The sequence below is a fragment of the Telmatherina bonti genome, assembly GCF_933228915.1.
Source record: "Telmatherina bonti genome assembly, chromosome: 19".
NCBI classification, from domain to species: domain Eukaryota; kingdom Metazoa; phylum Chordata; class Actinopteri; order Atheriniformes; family Telmatherinidae; genus Telmatherina; species Telmatherina bonti.
Window position 1 is genome coordinate 10,013,147 of NC_136617.1, and position 21,998 is coordinate 10,035,144.

A 21,998-nucleotide genomic window follows, 5' to 3' on the forward strand; every position below is an offset into this window, starting at 1 on the left:
TAAAATACAAGATAGCTCACTTCAACAAGTCAATGAAACAAAGCTCTTAGGAATAGTAGTAGATAATAAATTATCATGGTCAAATCATGTACAGATGTTATGTGCCAAAATGGGGAGTGTGACTACTATGATTAGGAGATACGCATACTTTCTGACAAGAGAAGCTACAAAAGTAATGGTACAGGCTCTAATTTTATCAAACCTTGACTACTGCCCGACTGCATGGTCTAATACTTCAACTGAAAATATAGGAAAATTACAACTAATACAAAATAGAGCAGCACGTCTAGTACTTCATTGTGATTATTACACCAGCACTAAACTTATGCACACACACTTATGCGTGTGTGTGTGTGTATATATATATATATATATATATATATATATATATATATATATATATATATATATATATATACATATATATATATATATGTGTGTATATATATATGTGTGTATATATATATGTGTGTATATATGTGTGTGTATATATGTGTGTGTATATATATGTGTGTATATATGTGTGTGTGTGTGTGTATATATGTGTGTGTGTGTGTGTGTGTGTATATGTGTGTGTACAATAAGCAAAGAGCATCTAAATTGAATTTATCTCTTTCACACAATTATAAACACAATGTAAAAAATTTACAATAATTTGCAAGAATATACAAACAACAAAATATTATATATGGTATATTTATTTATTTGGTACAGAAACAAAGATCCATATAAATAAAAAGAAACAAATCAAGAAACACAGACACACTGGAAACACATGATTAGTCCATGTGGTTGTCAAACAGTTTCTACATCCAATGTTTCCTCAAGTCAGTGACAGTTGTACTCAGTTCACAGTTTGTTAAAGTCTGTATGATGGAGTTTTCTGATTTCTCCAGCTAAACATTAAAAGTCTTTGCGATGCCTCACAAAGTGGAAATGTGAGTATCTATAAACATCTAACTGGCACTGTGCCACCTGGACACCCTCATCAACAGCCTAAGTGTGTCATTATAGGCCACACTTTGTGTGTTGTACCGCCTGTATTTCCACCACAAAGGGGAAGTGTGAGAGGAGTACTAAAGGCTCTGAACATTTCACAAATATAGAGCACATGCTAAACTTACGCAGCAACATATTTGCCTGCACGTACAGTTTACAATATTGCATCTGAATTTCTCTGTCATCAGTATCACAATACCAATCATCAATCAAGTTTTTACTAATTCACACATTTTCCCACAATGCAATTCCCAGTGGGCTTAATGGTTGGTTATCAACCAGCCATTAAGAGACAGTATTACAGACTGATTTAATCAATTTTCAAATAATACAAAAAAAGACACTAAAACACCAGATTAGCATCATTTTCCGGGTTTTAGTCATTTTAAATGATATTTAGAAGAATACATTTGAAAACTCATATAGTGGAGTTTCACTTTATCATAATGAGAAACCATTACATTTATTGTCATCATTTTCTTAAATAAATTCTGGTTTTTGGAACAAAGTCAATGGAAACTGTTCCAGTTTCATTCTTATGTGCATCTTGCAAATAACTGAATCAGTGTTTAATGTTTTCCATGTGTATCAATGCTACTGGTTTCCTGATCATCATCAACCAAAGTCTTATCAAACAGATGGTGAACGGGTTAACTCGATCCCCAATTAAAAACCTCTCCATAAATCAGGCCTAATTATTCAATAGAATTATAAACTAACTGATTTAAGACAGTCCTACAGTGTACAGCAGAGTTTATTACAATTCCAGCTGATGATTGATGCACTTTTTGCTCCAAAAAAGCTTTAAAACCAGACAAGTCTGATGTCCTTAAAGTGACTCTCAGCATAAGAAAATGCAACATTTTCCTCTCCCATTTTATACCCACGTCTGAGCAGACGAAACATCTCAGCAGAGATGGAGAAGCATGAAGCGTCTTTATTCATGTAGAAAATTGGTGCTTCATTTAAATTAAAAGCAAACGTGATCTATGATGAAGTCGTGTGTGAGAAACTGTGCAAAACCAACCAGTACAGAGTTGTGGCTACTTCATGCACTGCTGCATTAGCCCTAATCTTGTTGCTTTGCTCCACAAACACATACACCACACACACACACACACACACACACAGTGGAAAAATCATTATTTGCAGAGAGTCCGTACAGTGGTGGGACCTATAAGCCCCCTGCTTGTTTTGAAGCCAGAAGTTGCTTGCTACAAATGTACAGAGCAAAACACACAGCGGGACGCTGCCTGTAATGATGGTCTGCAGGGCGCAGGCTGTGCACGCCGCTGGTGGCGTTCCGTGTGTGATGTGTGGGTGTAGTGTAATCGCATGGTGTGTGAATGAGTGTGGCCATAGTGTGTGCCCACATTCATGGTTTGTTTCATGCTCTATGTTCATATATTCATGGCTGTTAGGTGCTGCAGTAAATGTTTTATGGCGTCATGGGTTTGTGTGTGTGTGCGCGTGCGTGTGTTTAGTAGTGTGTATCTGCATATTTATACCCACGCCTCCATGCTCTCCAATGATGTGAGACTGAGCCATGAATCAGCTCAGCCTGTAATGAATCCCGGTGGCTGCGGGAGAGGGAGAGAAGGAAAGAGGGAGGAAGTAGAGGAGGCGCAGGACAAAACGTGGGAGAGGAAGAGGGAGCAATGAGGAGGCAGGAGACGAGGAGATGGTAGGGAAACTTAAAAAAAAAAAAAAAAAAAAAACAGAAACAAGATGAGAAAAGACGAGCCTGGAGCTGCTGGGTTCATTTATTGATCACAAAGTACAACTTAGTTCTCGCGTTTGGGGGGCTGTTAATGGAAAAAACATGAAAAAAAAGGTATTTTAAAAAATCTATTAATTTATTTAGTTGTTTTTTCTCTCTGTTACCAGAAATATGCATGAAAAAACTTTGTATTGGTTAAAAAGTAGTGGATGGAATTATTCATCCACAGCTCCTTTTCCAACTGGATGTTTATTAAATAAAAAATGCACAACATGACGCACTTCTGCGGGCTTGTAGCTCCCAGTTTTTACTAAGCTGTACTCCAAATAACTGATTTGCAGTGGAGGCATAGAGTACTCTTCAGCAGCTGCAGCAGGCATGATGGATGCTTTGTTTGATATTATAATAAAGGAAAATAAAAGCTAAAGAAGTAGAAAATAAATACTTGGTGGTTGTCTATAAGCTAGATGGCAGCTTCCAACGTTCCAACCTATAAATCTGATGAAAGACCTTTCTGTGACATTTTCACAAAATACTTTTACTTTAAACTCATACTTGTGTAAAGTAATTTGACTGAAACACGGCCATGTTGTACCCGGAGGTTACTCTTTTTTTTTTTTTTTTTTTTTTTTTTTTAATTTATTTTATTTTTATTCTGAGGTTGTTCTTTGTGAACTTCCACTATGAAACTTGGACTGCATCATTTCACCGTTTCTCCATCTTGATGCTTTTGAAGGGTATCACTGCGTTTGAGCACCAACATGGAGTATGGAGGATGATGTGTGAAACCTGATGAGCATCATTTCCACCTCTCTTTGGCCCAACGTGTTTAATTGCGCAACAATTTAAAAGTAGACCAGCAATTCACCAATCAAAAGTGGTTTATTTAGCTTTAGTTTACTTCTTTGACTTGTAGTAAAAATATATTGACTTCATATTTATGAGACACTCATAAAAAAAGAAATCTGTACGAGAAGCTGAGTTATTGTCCACTAAACATCAGCGTGACGGGCAAAATATGAACCCAGCATTACCCGAAATGCCATCTGCTGCTTGCAGGAGATTATCACTTCTTCTTAAATCTCTTTATTACCTGAATTGTCTATATGATAGTTTTCATGGTTTATTATTTTCATTCTTGTGATGTTTATTCTTAATGTGACAGCACTTTTTATAAAAAAAAAAAAAAAAAAAAGATTCTTCAATGGGACAATAACAATGTCATGTTGAGTGTTGATGTCATGACTTGCTGAATGTTACATTTCTGGTGGGAGCCAACCACATGACCCAGACCAGTTCTCTCAAACACTACCTGATCTTTCAACTTTGATCAGAACCCTCATCACTAACTTTGCTTGGCTTTTGATAGCAGCTCTGTATTTTTGTGTCTGTGCTCTGCCATTACTCCAACACAACACAGAAGTAAACAAGTAAACCAGTGATTATTGAACTGTTCTGCCGGCTTTTCTTATTCTGTATGATTCCATATTGATCCATGCACACACCCTGTTGTTTGTTTCTCCAATCTGCCTCATAAAAGGGATAAAAAAAATCAGGCCAGAAAAGGCTGTGAGGTTAAAAGCACTTATGGTTTTAATCAAATTGAATGTATGGTGTATAGACAAAAAAACAAGCTAACATAGAAATATTTTTTTCCTCATGGTGAGAGTTTAAAAATATCATTTATAAATGTCATAGACTGAACCCTGTAATGCCTTCTGTATTATACTGTATGTGACAAACAATTTCTGAGACCTTTAGCATCACTTTATGGTAAAACTTTGCTCAAAACCTTGATGTACATGATCTGATACTTGTATCCTCCCCTGTTGGGATGTGTACTGTGGTCAGCTGACCACGGCGTGCATCACACCACTAGTAGATGGTAAAATAGGCAGCTGCCTAAATTGGAAAGTCAAGACTTCCCTCTCCCCAACCACACTGGCCAGATTATCAGCTGGGAAATATAGTCCCGCTGGCACATCTTTGGTCTCTTCCAGGGTCACCTCCTCGATGGGCCCAAAACATTTCACCATGGAGGCATTCAGGAGGCATCCTGACCAGATGTGCGATGCACCTCATCTGGTTTTTCTCAAGGAGGAGGATCAGCTGCTCTACTCAGATGAACGAATTTCTGTCTCTATCTGTAAGAGAGCCCTTCCACCCTGCAGATGAAACTCATTTCAGCCGCTTTCTTGTTCTTTGGTCGCCAGCTGTGGGTAGTGACCGGTAGGGGAGGGTAGGAGCGTAGATTGGCCTGTAAACCGAGAGCTTCCCTTTCTGTTAAGCTTATTTTCCATCATGACAGACGAGTAAGGAGTCAACATCACTGCCGATGTTGCACCGATCCTCCAGTCGATTTCACGCTTCATCCTTCCACTCGTCAACAAGACCCCAAGGTACTTTCATTTCTCCACTCGGGGCAGGACCTCATTCCAGACCTGGAGTGGACCCTCCATCCATGGTCTGGTTCTCATCCCAACCCCTTTATATGTTGTTGTGCTCCAGTGAGAGCTGGAGAATTTTATATTTCTCATTAATCCACCAGCTGCCATTAAAAGAAACAAATGACACAATAAAAACTTGTAATTTCATCCACATAAAAATCAAACATAAGAAGCCCACTTGCACTTTGCAGTGACAGCAGTTCTTTCAAACTCACCATGACGCTCATTAACACCAACTACAAGCAGAACACACTTTACTAATTCATATTGTTGCTGTGGCCAGTGGGAGGAAGAGGATGAGGGATGTGATGCCGCTATGAAAGCAGCAGAGAGTTCTACATCAACTAAGCTGGAATAGAAAAATATACGGGAATATAAAACTACTGGGTGCCATAAGTAGAAGTAATTAATACGCAGGGGAGCATCCATGCTCGCTCTGCCCTCAGAGCTGGAAGTTCAAAGCTCCTGAGGATGTACACTCCTCTCTTCTTTGTGGGTAAGCTGACCTAAATTGATGCTGATTGATTGCTGTGTACAGTAGACTCTGAAACGCTGCCTTCCACATCTCTTCCTCTGTGCCTGTAATCTGCTGCTGCTCAAACACACCCACATCTCACTGGGTCTCTGAAGTTGGCTTGTGTGTATTCTTGTTTTGGTGTTTTGTTCGTTGTTTCTTTCCTTCTAAAAGACAAACTTCTGCTGCAATGAGATTGCTGGAGGTGTTATATATTGTCAAACAAAACCAATTCCCTTTCGTATAGTGTCACATTTGTTGCTCTGTCAAAGGAGGTGAGACACTCACCAGATGTCTCACACAGCAGCTAGAGCAATGTTTACGACCTGATACCAAGATTCTCTGCTCAGAATTTTTACTTGCTTGTGTTAATAACACACCATACTGTAATAAAATCCCCCCAACGAGAATGATACCAATCTTTAACAAAAATTAAAATTGATTAATCATGCACTGTGTCTGTTAGGTAGTCTCTGAGCATTTATTGGTTAATAATTTCCTGTATAAATATGTTTAATTGGCGAATAGCCTGCTAAATGGGTGTGTGTGTTTAAGTTCTTCAACTTTATCCAAACGGTTGACCTGAGCTAATGGGTCGGAGAACGGCAGGTTAACTGCAAAAATGCTGATTTGCAGGTAAAAAAAAATGACAAAATTAAAATTTCACTGTTCAGGTTTGGACAGGTGTTTATTTTGCACAGGTGGGCTGCGGGTGACAATGATTTGTTTTTGTCTTCTTTCCTTTCTTTCGATTTGATTTGATCCTTTTACATGCAGTTCCTTTTATGACCAGTAGAGGTCACGTGTCGTTGAAATTTAAATATCACACTTTTGGCTCGGATTTGGAAGGAGAGTCTCGCTCTTTGAAGATCTGTCTCCATTCAGGCCGCTATGGCTCCCAGATTAAATAAATAAATACCTTAGAGGCTGAAAGTTCTTTAAAGTCAATAGTTAGATCTGAAAATCAATTCTAAATTATCCTGGGATAATGGTTCTTCTTGAAGCAGTTAAGGTGTGAAGCAATAAGACGATCTTCTAAAGATGGCGCAGAGTGTGTTTAAAGCAGAAAAGCTGCCAAGTCATGAAAGAAAACATTATAGATTTATGTTAATCTTCCTGCTTATGAAAAATATTTTGGAGAGATGCATCTCGGTCCCCATTGTGCAGCTGAATCAGGTTTTTGATGTACAGTAGCGAACTTTCACTTGAACACAGTAGTTTTCTTGTTTATACATTGGATTTAAAACCATTTAAGTGTCTGCAGTCTGCCAGTATCTGAGGAATCGAGTATTTGCTTTCACAGCAGCAGATGTTTCACATGGCTCCAGGTTGGGTGCATTCCCTCGCTTCTCAGGCAGCAGAATACTGATTGATGATGAACCGTGCATTAGCAGCCTTCACACAAGCAGAGAAAAAAGAAAAACAACAACAAAAAACAAAGATTCTCACAAGCACTGCAACACGAAACCCGCAATGCTCCAGCATCGACCTAACAAGCAACCACGAAGACGGCGTTTCTTGTTCGTATTCCTCCGCAGGGTGTTTGTGGAGGATGCACTTTGTTTTTCCAACAGCTCAAATTGAATGCAGGTTTTCACACATTTACTGCCATCACAGCTGTTTATTTTACATGCTCAGTGCTGTTTTCCCATTATCTGTCTAACAACATAAACAGTCACACCTGTATATTATAATAGGAAACATTAAACACATTTATGGTAACTGTACTTTAAGTGAAGTAAGAAAACTTTATTATCAAGATCTTTTTATAAAGAAGGTGACAAAGGGATTATATTAAGACATTTAGATAGACGGATAGATTATAGATGATAGATGGATATGACTGGATGCATAGAGATAGGTAGATAAGTAGAATTTCATTTATCCCTAAAGGGAAATTAAATTAAGTGCCATAATTGCCAATAAAAACACATAAAATAACACAGTGAAACAAACCATGCTGATGGTGCTTAAAAACGTAACAGTAGGAGCCATGTTTTCTGTTATAGTTCTCCCATCCACTAGGGTGTGATATCACATGTTGTGACACTTGTAGCGATGGTTATTTAAAGCCCATGATTTAATTGCACAGGTGTTGTTAATGGAAGAGGCTAACCATTTTTCTGCTGTACTTTCACTATCGCTGTGCCTTTTTACACCATTTAAGGACTTCGTCGTGCTTATGAAACACGAAGAAATGGTCAACAGAGAGAAATAAATGCAAACTTGATCTTGCAACAGCGGAGAAGATTGGTCACTGTTTGGAGGAAACACATGTGGTTATCTCAGCAACATACTGACAACCAGCAGCGTGTTGTGGATGTTGAAACGCTACACATAGAGTAGAATATCATCGGCATAGAAGTGATGAGAAATGTCATTAGTGGGAATGATGAACCCAGGACTGAACCTTATGGAACCCCACAGGGTGTGAAGACAATGTCAGAAGGGAACATGTTTGCTGTAACAGCAGAAGTCCAATCAGACAGTTTAAGAGAAAAACCAACGTAAGGCAAAAACCATATATGATATATTTTTATTTCCTTGATTTTGATATAACTGTCATTTTATCCAAAAAATACACTTTGAAAAAACAGTAACATTTAGAAGATTTTAGTGGCACCGAATTGATCTTAGTGAATTGTGAAATTGAGATATAAAGTTGCACCATTTACTTCTACATAAAGACTTTATTTATTTATTTATTTATTTATAACTAAAATAAGGAATTTGAAAAGAACAAATATTGGTTACAACAAACAACAAATAAAATAAGTTCCTTAAGTTCGAAAAAGGGTTTCGGAAGAAGTTGGGCACTTATCTAGTCCAAAACCCCCTCATCAATGAGACCATGAAATTTTTACAGCATGAAAAAATACAGTAATACACATTAAATTCCATTACAATGAAACTTAAACAGTAAATGGTCGTAATACACACAATAAATCACAGAATTCAACATACATTGCTTTCAATAATAACCTTATTTGCTTCATAACTTTGAATTATCTCATCTTTTATCACTTGTTTAAATTGACTTACATGATTTTATTTCTTTACTGCAGCTGTTCCAGAGCTGAACTCCTCTTGTAGAAACACAATTGAGTTTAGTATTTGTTCTCCCAGCTGTTTTTTTTTTTTTTAAATGGATGTTCCTCTCTGCCCAAATATGCTCTCTCTTAACTGGAAAAGCTTTTGGATGCTGCTGGCTAATTGATCATTTCAGACTTTGTCCATAATTTGAAGTATCTTTAATTTTAATAGGAACTCAAATTTCAATACTTTAAATTTAATGAAAAGAGAATTAGTTGGCTCTGTGTAGATGGAATTTGTTATTACTCTTATGGCTTTTTTTTTTTAAAGAAGAAAGACAGAGTATAATGTTGTCCTGTGTGTGTTCCCCCAGACTTCAACACAATATGTCATATATGGTATTATGAAGGAACAATACAAAACTTTGAACTGGTCCATGGCATGATCCTGATGGGGTTTGCAGTAAGGCTAGGATGCTACAGTGAACCTAATGTGGAGGCAATGAATAACAAAATGAAATTTCATGAAAAAAAAAAAAAAAAAGTCCACATCACTGATCAAGACAGACATGTCTTGATGCTCTTGCTCTGTTTATTCCTGCTGGTGCTGGCGGTGGTACCTCCCACTGAAAAGACCCATTTGCAGCGCGACTAAAAATCTAACATAACTTGAAATTGGTTGTTTTTAGGTTTCATCTATACATAGTCTTCTATAAAGATGTAATAATACAGTTTTTACATCTTCTCATGAAATGATATTGATAAAGTTTATCTTTTGTTTCCCACTAAACCTGGTCAAAGAAAATTACTGATGTGTTTAAATGAACAGTATATTTCTTTATTTAAAAGCTATTCTTTATACTTTAGTATTCAATAATTTTGTCTCATGCATCAAAAAATGAGTGCCAGTTCAACCAAAAGCAGGTTTGACATGCAGTTTGTCCCTCAGCTTTTCCAGATTCTTAATTTTGTTTAGTTGCTGCAGATGATGTTTGAACCAGTGAAAGGTGACGTTCACCAAACTTTAATGTTGAGAAGCTTTAAGTGCAAAAATGTAACAAATACAATTATGAGACCATTGATGTTACTTGAAATCCCCCCTAGTTGGAATTTTTATATCCATGTATCCATTTAATTTCACTCATATGGGGTAGGGTTTGTGAGCGCGGCTGCATAAGCAGGGTAGAACACGCTTCACTCTCTGCAGCCCCTTCTTCTAGCTCATCAGGGGTAACCCCAAGGTGAGTTGAGGGATGTAGTCTCTCTAGCGTGACCTGGAACACCTCACCAGGAAGTTGTACAGGATGCATCCTAACCAGAATTCAGAGCCAGATCATCTGGCTTATCTAGATGTAGAGGAGAACCAGGTCTGCTTTGACCTCCCCCCTCCAGAATCACCGAGCCTCATAGCCGATGCCACGGGACAGAAATATCCACATTAACCTGTACAGAGCAGAACAGTTGTACTTTACAGCCTGGGCATAAAAATTCTATCGCAAAAACATCAATGGAAGGTGCAAACTCAATAAACAAACACTATCTTTACATTTTATTTGGAGGATTACTTCCAATCCCAAGTAAATGGTTAATGCCTGATCCCAACTTTCCAAAGATGGCATCCATTAAACGGATGGTGGCCTTTTTAAAAGAACATACTTTACCCTTTATCATTATCATATTCACTGAGAAAAAGTCACATTAGTGCGTAATTGGGGGTTTATGTTAAATTACCTTGATTCTTCTAACTTGTAGGATTAAATTAATCCATTAATGAGTTGCTATTTCCATATAAAAAGGCTTATAGCTGTGGAAAGCCAGTCTCTGTTAAATGAACCAGTTGCTAAGAGAATTTCTTCTCAGTGTGCAGCTCTCCGCAGCACACATGCTAACTTTAATCAATACACAGAAGATAATCTTGTCCTCTGGAAAGATAAGAAAACATGAGGCAAGTTGAGATTTTAACGATGTTGATGGGGAAAGTGGGTCACTGCTGCAGCGAAGATAAAGGAAATACAGCAACTCGATGGAGTTATGATATCGTCTTCAATCAAAATGATCTCATCACCACAAATGCTTTTATTTACAGCATATGTAAAGATATATTTACACAGAAAAAACTAAGGGCATTTTAATAAACCTACAGGTGAGCTTCAGGTATTTTTTTTTCCAAGATTAAGATTTATACATCTCTTTAGAGAAGCCACCAGATGGTAAAATGACAAATATTGTGTTTTAGTTGCAGCATTTCCGCAAAGTGAACATCCAAGCTCTGAAAGCTGAGCTGATGCCAGTCCCTTACCAGCTGTCTGGCTCTTCTCTTTGGCAGCCTGCAGGCCTAAGACTGCATTGCCTTCCCTCTCTTTCCAGGGCTGATAAGTGTTAACAGCTTGAGCCTGCACAGACAGTACAGCCAAGGCCAGCAACATGACTAATGGTTGGTATTAAGACTAACAGGTATGATTCACATCATGCAGGCTTTCTGTGCACTCGTCATTCCATATTCATTCACTGCCTCTGATGTCAAACAAAAAGACCTACTCTCCTCCTACTCTGCTCCTCTGTGTGATAAAAGACCAATAAATTCTTGTACTTTATGGGAAGTTTTGCTAAATATTTGTCATGTTAAATTACTTCCTGAGAGACTTTTTTTTTTTTTTTTAATGTTTTTCTATTTAAGAAATCTTTAATAGTTCCACAAATCTTCTGATGGTGATGAAATCTGCTTAGCAAGTGAATATTTGTAAATGTTTTGATCCTGAAGAGGCGGACAACGGTTAGATGTGGCTCACCTAGCAGGGGTCGACGTCCACCTATCTCACACCGCTGCTGCTGATGCACAATCATATTATCGCTGATTTGTTTGGTTTCAGGCATAAGACTGAATTAGAACACTGAACTGTACGAGACAACATTAAGAGAAATGTTATGTTTTTGTACTGCAGGAAGACTGAAGATTAAATTATGATACTTCAGCACTGATGCTGAACAGATATGTGATCGTTATTAGTTGACGACACCCCAACGTTGTGGTTCTACCTTCCTCCACATGGTCAGAACTATCACCAACATGATGGCAACAGTCACAGAAAGGAGGGAAGTTAAAGAGCTGTTTCAAAGATTCAAAGTAGGAGATGAGTGGCAGAATAAGGTTTTAGTGTTGAGATTGTTTAAAATGGGTTGTGAGTAAAAGTCTGATCGCAACAGATCTGTTTCAGTGTTTGCAGCAGCGCCACAAAGTGCAGTATGAAGCGCTGAACGGCAGGCTGCAACCCAGGCTGGAAAAGTGTTTTCTTTACTTTTCATTCAGTGAGAGTCAAGTCTTCTCATTCACTGCAAAGAATCAGTTCTTTAAGCTGGTTCGTTTTCAAATTCACATTATAAATTCATCATGAATTACTTTGTAAGTATTTCAGGAAATATGTATGGATGTGTGAATGTTTGCTGCACCGCTGGTAAAAATGTCTTCACAGTTTGTTTTATTACCTAACAAGCATCATAGCTTGTTGATGGCTCACAAAGTTTGAGAGCCACGACTTTAAATGGCTGAAAACTGTCTTTGTAAATCATTTTAACACCTACATTCCCAAAGTCAGCTTCTCTCACCGAGATGATGCCAAATTCATGATGGTACCTGTTCTAATTTAACCGTTTCTGCTTTTATGTTAACTTTTTTGACAGCTTTGCTAACATTATCCTGAATGTTTTTGAAAAATGTTTTGTATTTTTTTTACAATTACCTGGCAACCCTCAGTAAAACCTGCTCCAGATGATCTAAGTGTAACTTGCTGTACTTCTATCTGGATACTAACTTAGATAAGATGGATATGATCAACTTTATTTGTACAGCGCTTTTCATAGACACAGGTCACAAAGTGCTTCACAACAATAAAAACATAAAACATTTGGGAAAACCGCAACAGTATAAATACACTTGGGACATAAAGAACAACACCTGTCTGAGTGCACCTACAGATAAAGTTTGCACATGAGTATAATTACATCAGAAAAGTCCGTCAGATCACGCGGGATTTCAAATCATCCTGTGTTGAATGTTAATGAGACGAAAGAAAGAATTTCCATTCTGGTCTCAGAACAGAGGATACTGAAGTGATGCTGGGAGCAAGTTCAGGCAGGAAACTAGCTGTGTTTCTGCGTCCCATGTGATCAATCTCACACTCTACATGACCTGTGTCTACGTAGCCGTCCAGTCTGGGTGGAGTACTTCAGATGCAACGTTCCTGTGTTGCTCTCTGCCTCATACCAGCTACCATCACATTGCAACTCCTTATTTTGCCTGTTTTTCATTTCATGCTTCTTCTTTTCAGCCCCTCCGCTTCTCCAGCATCCATCTGTATACTTGAGGTTAGAATTATGTCACCACTCCAGTGTTACATGAAGAAATGATATACATACAGAGGGATGGGATCAGATCCTGATGCCAAACTGGACCAATGGAAAAAAGATTAAATCATGCATATCCTCATAGGTGCTGGATCAAGGAAAGTGACGACAAAGAGAGTAAAGTAGGTCCGCACCATAGACTGTATATAAAGAGATGGATGTTGCCTCCATGATGTCACCCGTAGGTTTCTGAAGGGCTGAATTGAAGCTCGGTGGGCGGTTCGTACTATCGCCATCTTGGCAGGGGTATGCGCTTCGTCCCACCCAGAAAATACAAATATGGGCAGAGGTGGAGCTGAGAGGGGGGCTGTGAGCGTCATGGTGGATGATTGACATCGAGCAAACTCTGAGCTTTCTGTAGCTAAGAACTAACCGAGCTAACCTGGAGATAACAGTAGCTAACCAGCTAACAGAGGTGAGCGGGCTAAAGCTAAGTCATGTTGCTAACCGTCTTAAAACTACGGTTGTTCTAAGTCCTTCTGACTTGAAGCCGGAGATTGGTATCTGTCAATCAAAAGGACACGCCCCTAAACGTGATTAAATTACTTTTAAACGGGGGAGTTGGAAAAAAATTAACTCCCCCCACAGTTGTCATGAAGGTAAGCCTGACCTATAAACTGAAAATGGATTTTTGAACCAGGCTGTAAAAATGTTTATTTCTGCTGTGAAGTTGGTTGTTTTAATATGGAACACTATGGGGATTTGCTCTGTTTTGGAGCCAGCCCCTAGTGGATGAAGGGGGAACTGCAGTTTTATTAACTTCTGCATAGGCTTCACTTTTTACCGCCGCAGGTTGTCGCTTGGTCTGCACACGAGACGTAGCTCCTGGTGTTTCATTAACAAAAATGAAGTGAGTGATGTTTCGGGCCACACCCCTTCCCCCAACAGGTCTGACTGACTTGACATTTTAGCAAGACCCCACTGGGTCATAACTCGATTCAAATGGATGTCTTTCGAGTCGGATTAGTTGGAAAAATCAGACTTTCTCATGGACATTATTTTGTCTTGTTTTTAATGTATTTTTCCACATTTGTAGGTCGTAGTGAAAAGTTTTTTTGTAGCAGGTTTTCCTTTTGTTTCAAAGATGTTCATGATGAACATCCTACATGGTTGTTCAGATCAGAAGACTTGCTCGGTTAAACATAATGACTCTGTGTACTTTCAACTCAACAACCAACATTTTCTAAAGTTAACCGAAGGATTTTGATGCCTAAACAACCAGTGAAGGAATCAACAGGAACTGCAAAGGGACTGAAAAGCAGAGAAATGTCAACTTCCCAAACTGATTCATATTTTTGCCCGCCTCTCGCCTCCTTATAAAGATTTAATTATCGATTAATGAATGATTCAAGTAACATGAGAACATTTGCAACGAGCATCTGATAAACACTGCAGTCCCAAAGGATAACTTCTGCATTTTCAAGAGATGATAAAATGTCAGTATTTGGATGACAACAAGCTGCCAGTTTTCAGACTTTTCTCTCAGAGGGTAAATGGGTAAATTTGACCCAATTTTTTGGTGAGAATTTCAGTGTTATTCATGCTCCTGCAAAGCAAGCTCAGACTATGCTGATAACTATCATTGGCAGGTAAACCTCTTTGTTTTGATACACTGGGGGGGTTAAATCTATTGTCTGCACTTCACTGGTGCTTCTGGGTTTTATATTTAGCAGAGCTGAGAAGGGAAGCGCCGGTTGTGACAGAGATGAAGTATAACATTGGTAATTACACATAAATGGAGGAGCCTACTGTGGGAAAAGTTGGGAGGCATCAAGGTAAAGTTACTCACGCTCCAGATAAGAAAATATCCATTCAGCTGGTGTTGCGTTTGCTAAGGTGCCTGGAAGGATTTTCAGGTTGATACACAACGAAAAATGTCTCTAAATGGGTGTTTCTGTACAGTCAATACATTGTGGAGAATCCTTCTCCAAGCTGCTGCAAAATGCTGGAACACACCTTTTGTTTTTCTCTTTCTGGCCTTGGCTGAAGTATGAAAATGGCAAATAATCCAAAATGAGCATTTTTGAATCGCTGGCTTCATGTCAAATTGCAGTGATCATGCCGAAGGTCTGAGGAATCTCTCATTGCTCATTGATCAGCATTAGTAAAAGACAAAAAGATGGTTTTTGTCTGGATCTGTCATGCATGAAATGTGTTCTTTTTGCTTTGTTCGTTTTTTTTGCTTTGCATGAAGTGCAACTTCATGCAGAGAGTTTTTTCCTGACCACTGTCGCCGCGTGCAGCTCAGGATGGGGGATGGATCGTCGTCTTGATTCGATGCAATCAGTTGGTTTCTATTATAGAATATTTATGAATTGGCTTGAAATGATGTGTATGCTGATTCGTGTATGTAAAGTGCCCTGTGACAACATTGTTGTGAAGTGGCGCTATACAAATAAAGTTGAATTGAATTGAAGTTGAACTGAATCTAAACCACACATCCGAACTACATCTGAACATTTCTGAGTCACGTGTGTTTGCAGGGGCAACATGCAACACAACAGTCTGACACATGCAGGATTTCTGAAAACATTTGCACTTCACATTTTTTGAACATACGCATATGGTAACATCCCTACAAACCCCAAACTGGGCCTACTGGGTCACTTGGGTGAAATTAACATAGAATTTAATTCTGCAAACTTAACCCTCACCAGTTTATGTATCGCAAAGAAAACTATCCTTCTAAAGTGGAAAAGCAAACAAAGTCTGTGTATCCAGCAGTTAGAGTCGCCGAAGGCTCTGGTTACAGGGATGGCTGCCCCTGGCTTGTCCTGGTCCTTGGGAGGCCCTGGGAGTGGGGGGCATGCCTAGTGCCTAGTGCCTCCAGACTTAAATCCCTCGACCCCTCTTCCTCCCCGCTTCCCATCACACACAGGCAGGGTATTGGGAGGTGTGCATGTGGTGCTGGGTGGTGAGAAAGGCCATCAAGGTGGTCTTGATCGCTGCACCCAGCCTCGGCTCACCTCACAGTTTTAATTACACTTAGACATCAAAACACCAAAACACTGACAACTCACATGATTAGGGGGAAGGGCGTGCGGTGTATGGTGGGCGGGGCTGCTACATACACCGCTGTATATATATATACATATATATATATATATATAAATATATATATATATATATATATATATATATATATATATATATATATATATATATATATATATATATATATATATATATATATAAAATGTGTGTGTGTGTATATGCATGTATGTATGTGTGTATGTATGTATATATATAATGTATGTGCAAGTGTATATACATAGGTGGGTGTAGGTGGGTGTGTATGTGCATATACGTGTATGCATTGATCTCTTTTGTTTTTTCTGTTCTCTTTCTGCCCCTTTCCTGTCCTTTCCGGTCGGGTCCAGCACCATAAACTCTGTAATACAAGCTATTATCCAAAGCAAATAGAAAAATAAAATAAGAATCAAGAAATACAAGGGGATCATTACATCTATAAAAGTTCCCCTTGGCAAAATAAATTTGCTCAGCAGAACACAGTATCCAGAACATTAGTCTGCTTGCTCAAATGCTGGACAAGACAAAAAAACAAAAAAAACAAACAAACAAACACATGATATATATATATATATATATATATATATATATATATATATATATATATATATATATATATATATATATATATATATATATATATATGATATACATATGACATATATATATATATATATATATGATATATATATATATGATATACATATGACATATATATATATATATATGATATACATATGACATATATATATATATATATGATATACATATGACATATATATATATATATATGATATACATATGACATATATATATATATATGATATACATATATATATATAGATAGATAGATATACATAAAACATGCATGTTAGGTTAACTGGTTGGTGGTTGGTTGTCTGTGTAGGCAGTCCCTGTGATTCTCCGGTCGAAAGTCCCTGTGATGGACTGTTGACCAGTCTATTGTGTACCTGTGGTTGCTGGGATAAGTACCAGCTTCCCGCAACCCTGACTTGGAACAAGCAGTTAAGATAATGGATGGATATCTTGTGCTTCCTGGTATCTATTAGGTAAAAAAGTATTAACAGTATTTTGAACAAAGAGGTTATCAGAAATTGATGCTAAATGTCTCGGACAGAAATCCTCCATGTTACGTTTGGTTTTGCGGGATTCAAACAATAGTCATATTGTTTCTACATACTGTTCTTTAGTTAACAGCATCCTGAGCTGCGACATGGCATGTTTCATATCAGCAGTGTGCTTTCTCCATATTAAAATAAAAAAAAAATAAAAAATAAAAAAAAGCATCAAATGCGATATTTTGGCTGGCTGATATCTAAGTATCGACTCCAGAGCATCAATACACCAATCCCCAATGAAAAGCCATTTAAACCTGACTAATGACCAAAGTATTGTGGAATCTACAAGTTCGCATCTATTTTATGATATGAGGTCAGACATCCTTTTATACTATAAATATTATATAAATATAATATTTAAGGAAGTGCAAAGCATCAGAGATGTTCAGTGAAGGGGAATTTTTCTCTGTTAACCACTGAGATTTCTGTCCCTGTTATGTCACTGTTGTAACTAGATGAATTTGATGAATTTCTGACTGTATTATACCACCAACTATTAGCTTCTCCAGCAGGGTTGACTGCAGGACAGCTGCTGTTTTTGGCTCTTAAGTGTGCAGAGACATCTTCAGCGGAGCTGAACACAATGCTATCAAACTCTTGAAACACTTGATCTGAGTGTGAAAATGGGTTTCTTCACTCCTTAAACTAATTTTTGAGGTGCCCTCAAGCGAGATACTTAACCCTTAACTGCTAACAGTGTGAAAGTGTGTGTGCTGAACAGTACGCAGAAGGTGAATAGAAGCAACCTGTCCGGTGCTGCTGTTGAAACATGTCCTGCTGCTCATTCACAAAAAATAAACGAATAAACCTTAATTAATTTGGACTTTAGATTATTTAAAACACTTAGATGAAGTTTTTATGAATTGATTCTCTTTATAAAGTCTTCATTTCTGGAAGTTATTTAATGGTTTCAAATGTCATGTGACAGTATTTTACATCACACAAAAATTTTATTTTATGTTGCATTTGATTTTCATAAATATATAATAGACATTTATATTTCATAAGTGATTCAGCTGACTGATTTAAATGAAGTCTGCATAAGCTCATAATTTTGGTTCATGAACCAGTGTATGGCTGTTTTATTTATTCACAAATGTAATTTTCAGATGATTTCAAGATAAATATACATATTTTTTGGTATAAAAAACCAAAAAACAAAACAATATTGCCAACAGAAAAAAGAATCTTTATTTTGGTGCCTTTTTGTCATCAAATGAGTCAAACAAGCAGGTAAATAACTGAAAAAAAATAAGCAAATACAGATTAACATCAATATTATTCTGATATTATACATGTTAAATCACATTGCATTCTTGTGATTAATGTTATTAATACAACATGTGTTTTTATACTTTGATGATCATGATTACTATCAGTCCTGGCATATTGTAATGCTCCTTAACCACAGTAACAAGTAGCAGTGCAGTCAAACTCTCACTGACTTCTGTGTTGTAATGCAGATTTTACAGAAACAAGTAAAATGCCGAGCTTTAAACCTGCATAATTAATATTTCTAGCTTTAGCTGCAGAATAATGTGACTTGCTGGATACTGCAGCAGTTAATAGTGGAAACCATGCAGATGAGAATCCAACATTCCCAGTAGGATCCTTCTGTTAAATCCAGAATCTCGAAGCAGCTGCAGGGGCTTTGTTGTTGGACAGTCTTGATTTTATTTTCTCCAGGAATTTTAGCTTCGTATGAATGTTTGGACTTTGGCCACGATGACAAATTGTGCACAAATTGATTCTCATAGGAAGGAATGATTATATTCTGTAGAATAAATCCAGCTTTGTTGTGGTCTCACTGTTTATGTTTAGATGCAATGCTGCTTCTTTTATTACGTGTTTTTTTATATTTTTATCTCCACTGCACATAGCACATACCTTCCTAACCTCCTCTCCTGCCCTTCCTTTCTACCTTCATACATTATGCAGGGCTCATTTTGTGCCTTTATTTCACTCATCCGTACAAACACACTGCCTCTGTCCTTCCACTGAAGCTGAATCAAAACTCCATTATCAAATTCTTTCTTCCTTCTCTTCCTCAGCTCTGTTCATCCTTGATGCTTTCATTGTAGGTTTTCTCCTGATTCTCCTTATTCTCTGTCGTCCTGCTCCTGCATTTTTTTCTCCTTTGGGTCCTTCCACCTTCAGGCACGCTGAGACCTCAGTCTGTGAAAAGGTGAAAAGGTTTTGTCAGAGGAAAAAAAAAAAAAAAAAGATGTGAACTTCCTCAGAGAATAAGAGATCTGACCTGTTTTCTGTACATTTTTCCACTTTTATTGATATGTATTTAGTTTAGAGACAGATCTTAACAGTTTTTAGTTTCAGTCCAGTATAATCTGCTAAACTAATCTAATCTGAATTGTATATCTTTAAAAACTGCTTAAATAAATTAAAATATTTATTTTCTGAAGTATTTAGTGTTGGATGAGGATGAGTATAATTCTGCTCCGAAGGTATAAAATGCTACGAAGCTCGTCTTCTGATCCGTCTTTGTATCCTCAATGTATTTGAAAGACTAATCCACGAGATCTTAATCTCCTTTTAGACAACACCTACTTTGATGGAAACGTAATCACTCTGACAAATCCTCTTCCATTAGCTTTTAATTGTTTTGCTGTTCATCAGAACAGCAACGGATTTAGTTGAACTGAATGTAAATGATATGAAGAAAAAAAAGCAGTTTGCAGATGGCAGGGATCCTGCGCAGGAGCAACCTGGATGTGTAGGTGTAGGTGTGTCATTACTGTGCATTGTTTAGTGGATAATAAGCGCCTCATGTAATCAGCTGTTCCACTCAGGATGATCCTTGAATGTTTACAGTCCGTGGAAATGACTATTATGCTATTTAGAGGCGATGTATGGCATCAGAACTGTGACTTTTTCTTCAATCATTCTCCTTTTGTTTCCTCCTCAGGGTCTGTTCTCATCAGGTGAAGCACTGTAAGCTGCAGACCTACCCCCACCTCCGTCCCTCCTCCCCAAAGGCGTCCCCCACTTCCCTAAAGTCCTTAAACCCTGCCTGACCTGACCTGCCAAACCCCATCAGGCAACCTCCACTGGCCCTCCCTTTACCCCATGGTGGCCCCAAGGCCCACCCTCTCACTGCTATTGGCTGTCCTGGCCTGCACGGGGCCCGCACGCCCCTCGCCCCCCCTGCTGCTCCGGCCCCGGGAGAGAGAGAGGGACTCGGGTGGCGTCAACATAGCCGTAGTCCACTCTGGCTCCTCCCTGCTCCCGGAGACGGCGGTGGTGGGAGGCGCGGGTGTCGGTGAGCCGGGTCCTGGGTCCGGTCTGGGAAATGGTCCGGGAGGAGGAGGAAGGGGAGTAACGGACACAGCTTCACTGGCAGGAGTGGCCGCCATGGCCTCTTTATCCTCCTCCTCGTCATACCTGTCGCTGGCGGCGCTTGTGGGGGAAACGGTGATGACGCCGTCGGGTCAAGCTAACGTCATCTACCTGGCTGTGAATGAGAGCAGTCCTGGCACCTTGCTGCTGCAGCTGTGTGAGCTGCTGGCAACTACACCACTGCAGGTAGGCGCAAACACACACTGCAGGGACGGCACATTTTCCTTGAGCGTTTTGAATAAACCAGAAATAAAATCACATTCTGAAAGTTGCTTCCAGAGATGCTTTGTGATGCTTCTAGAAGCAACTGTTTCCAGCTTCACATGAATCCCATCTATATAAAACCAACATCCTTTTAATCAGTAGTTATTGTAAGCTGACCTCCACATCCCCGCTACCTCTGTAACAATAGCTGCGTTTGCAGCACACCTAGAATTGTGCAAAAAAATAAATAATGCAATAAAAATGCTCATGGAAACACCTACATGTGAAAAAAAAGTCATAATTATCTCTAAAAAATTTTATGCTCTCATGAGGTGGGTTTTCAGGCGTTTCTATGTAAAAAAGATTTCGCAGAAGTGTAATGGAAACACTTATTTAGCATCTACGTGTCCCCGTGATGCAAAATATTGCTTTTATTTTGCAAAGAAAAGTCACTGAAACGCAACAATTTCTGAACCTTGTCTTGCTTCAAAAGCATTATTTTCACCAACAGGCGGGGGCGGGACCTATTTCGTTTTTTTTTTTTATTTGAACATGTGACAACTGAGAAAAGTCACTCTCATATTCCACCCAACCAGTCCTCCTTTATAATTATTCCACAGAGGTCGTAATTTAAGCAGTCCCACCAAAAAAGGGTGGAGCTTGACATATTGCATTCCTTTGATTGGTTGAGAGCAAACAAACAAACAAACAAAAAAAAAAAAAAAAGAATTTCCATAAGACCTGGAAAAACAACAAAGCAGGAACGGCTCCTTGTTTAGTGCAAAAGATTTTCTTTTTGCTTATTAAATCTCTGTTTAAAATGGCGTTGCGAAGCTCCGTTTCGTGGCCTGTGGGATGACCGCCATCGTCTTCTTCCTTACTTTCCAACTCTAATGCGTATCTTCTGCAAGAAAATTAAAGCACCACAAGCAGCAACATGTAGATGTTGTGCAACTTTGTTTTTCTGTCTTTCTGATCAGGCTGGATGTCTGACACAGTAACAACACTGAAGGATTTTTACCACCTTAAATTGTGAAATCTTCGTGACATGCACCAAACACTTGTTTGGGCACTATTACTTTCTGATTAGATCTACTCTGTGCAGTTTGCCATTCAATTTAGCAGAGCTGATTTATTAACATAGGAAATGGAAATATA

The 21,998-nt window shown here is 38.4% G+C and overlaps 1 protein-coding gene across 1 annotated transcript in view; it reads left to right on the top strand.

Moving 5' to 3' along the window:
- Positions 1-21,998, top strand: part of grin2da (glutamate receptor, ionotropic, N-methyl D-aspartate 2D, a) — a gene marked incomplete at both ends in the record, with an annotated part of 358,506 nt that overhangs the window by 125,281 nt on the left and 211,227 nt on the right. The window contains 2 exons of the mRNA XM_079259282.1: positions 20,206-20,231; positions 20,338-20,822. Coding sequence (XP_079115408.1) covers positions 20,206-20,231; positions 20,338-20,822 — 511 coding nt within the window. The remainder of the gene's footprint in view (positions 1-20,205; positions 20,232-20,337; positions 20,823-21,998) is intronic.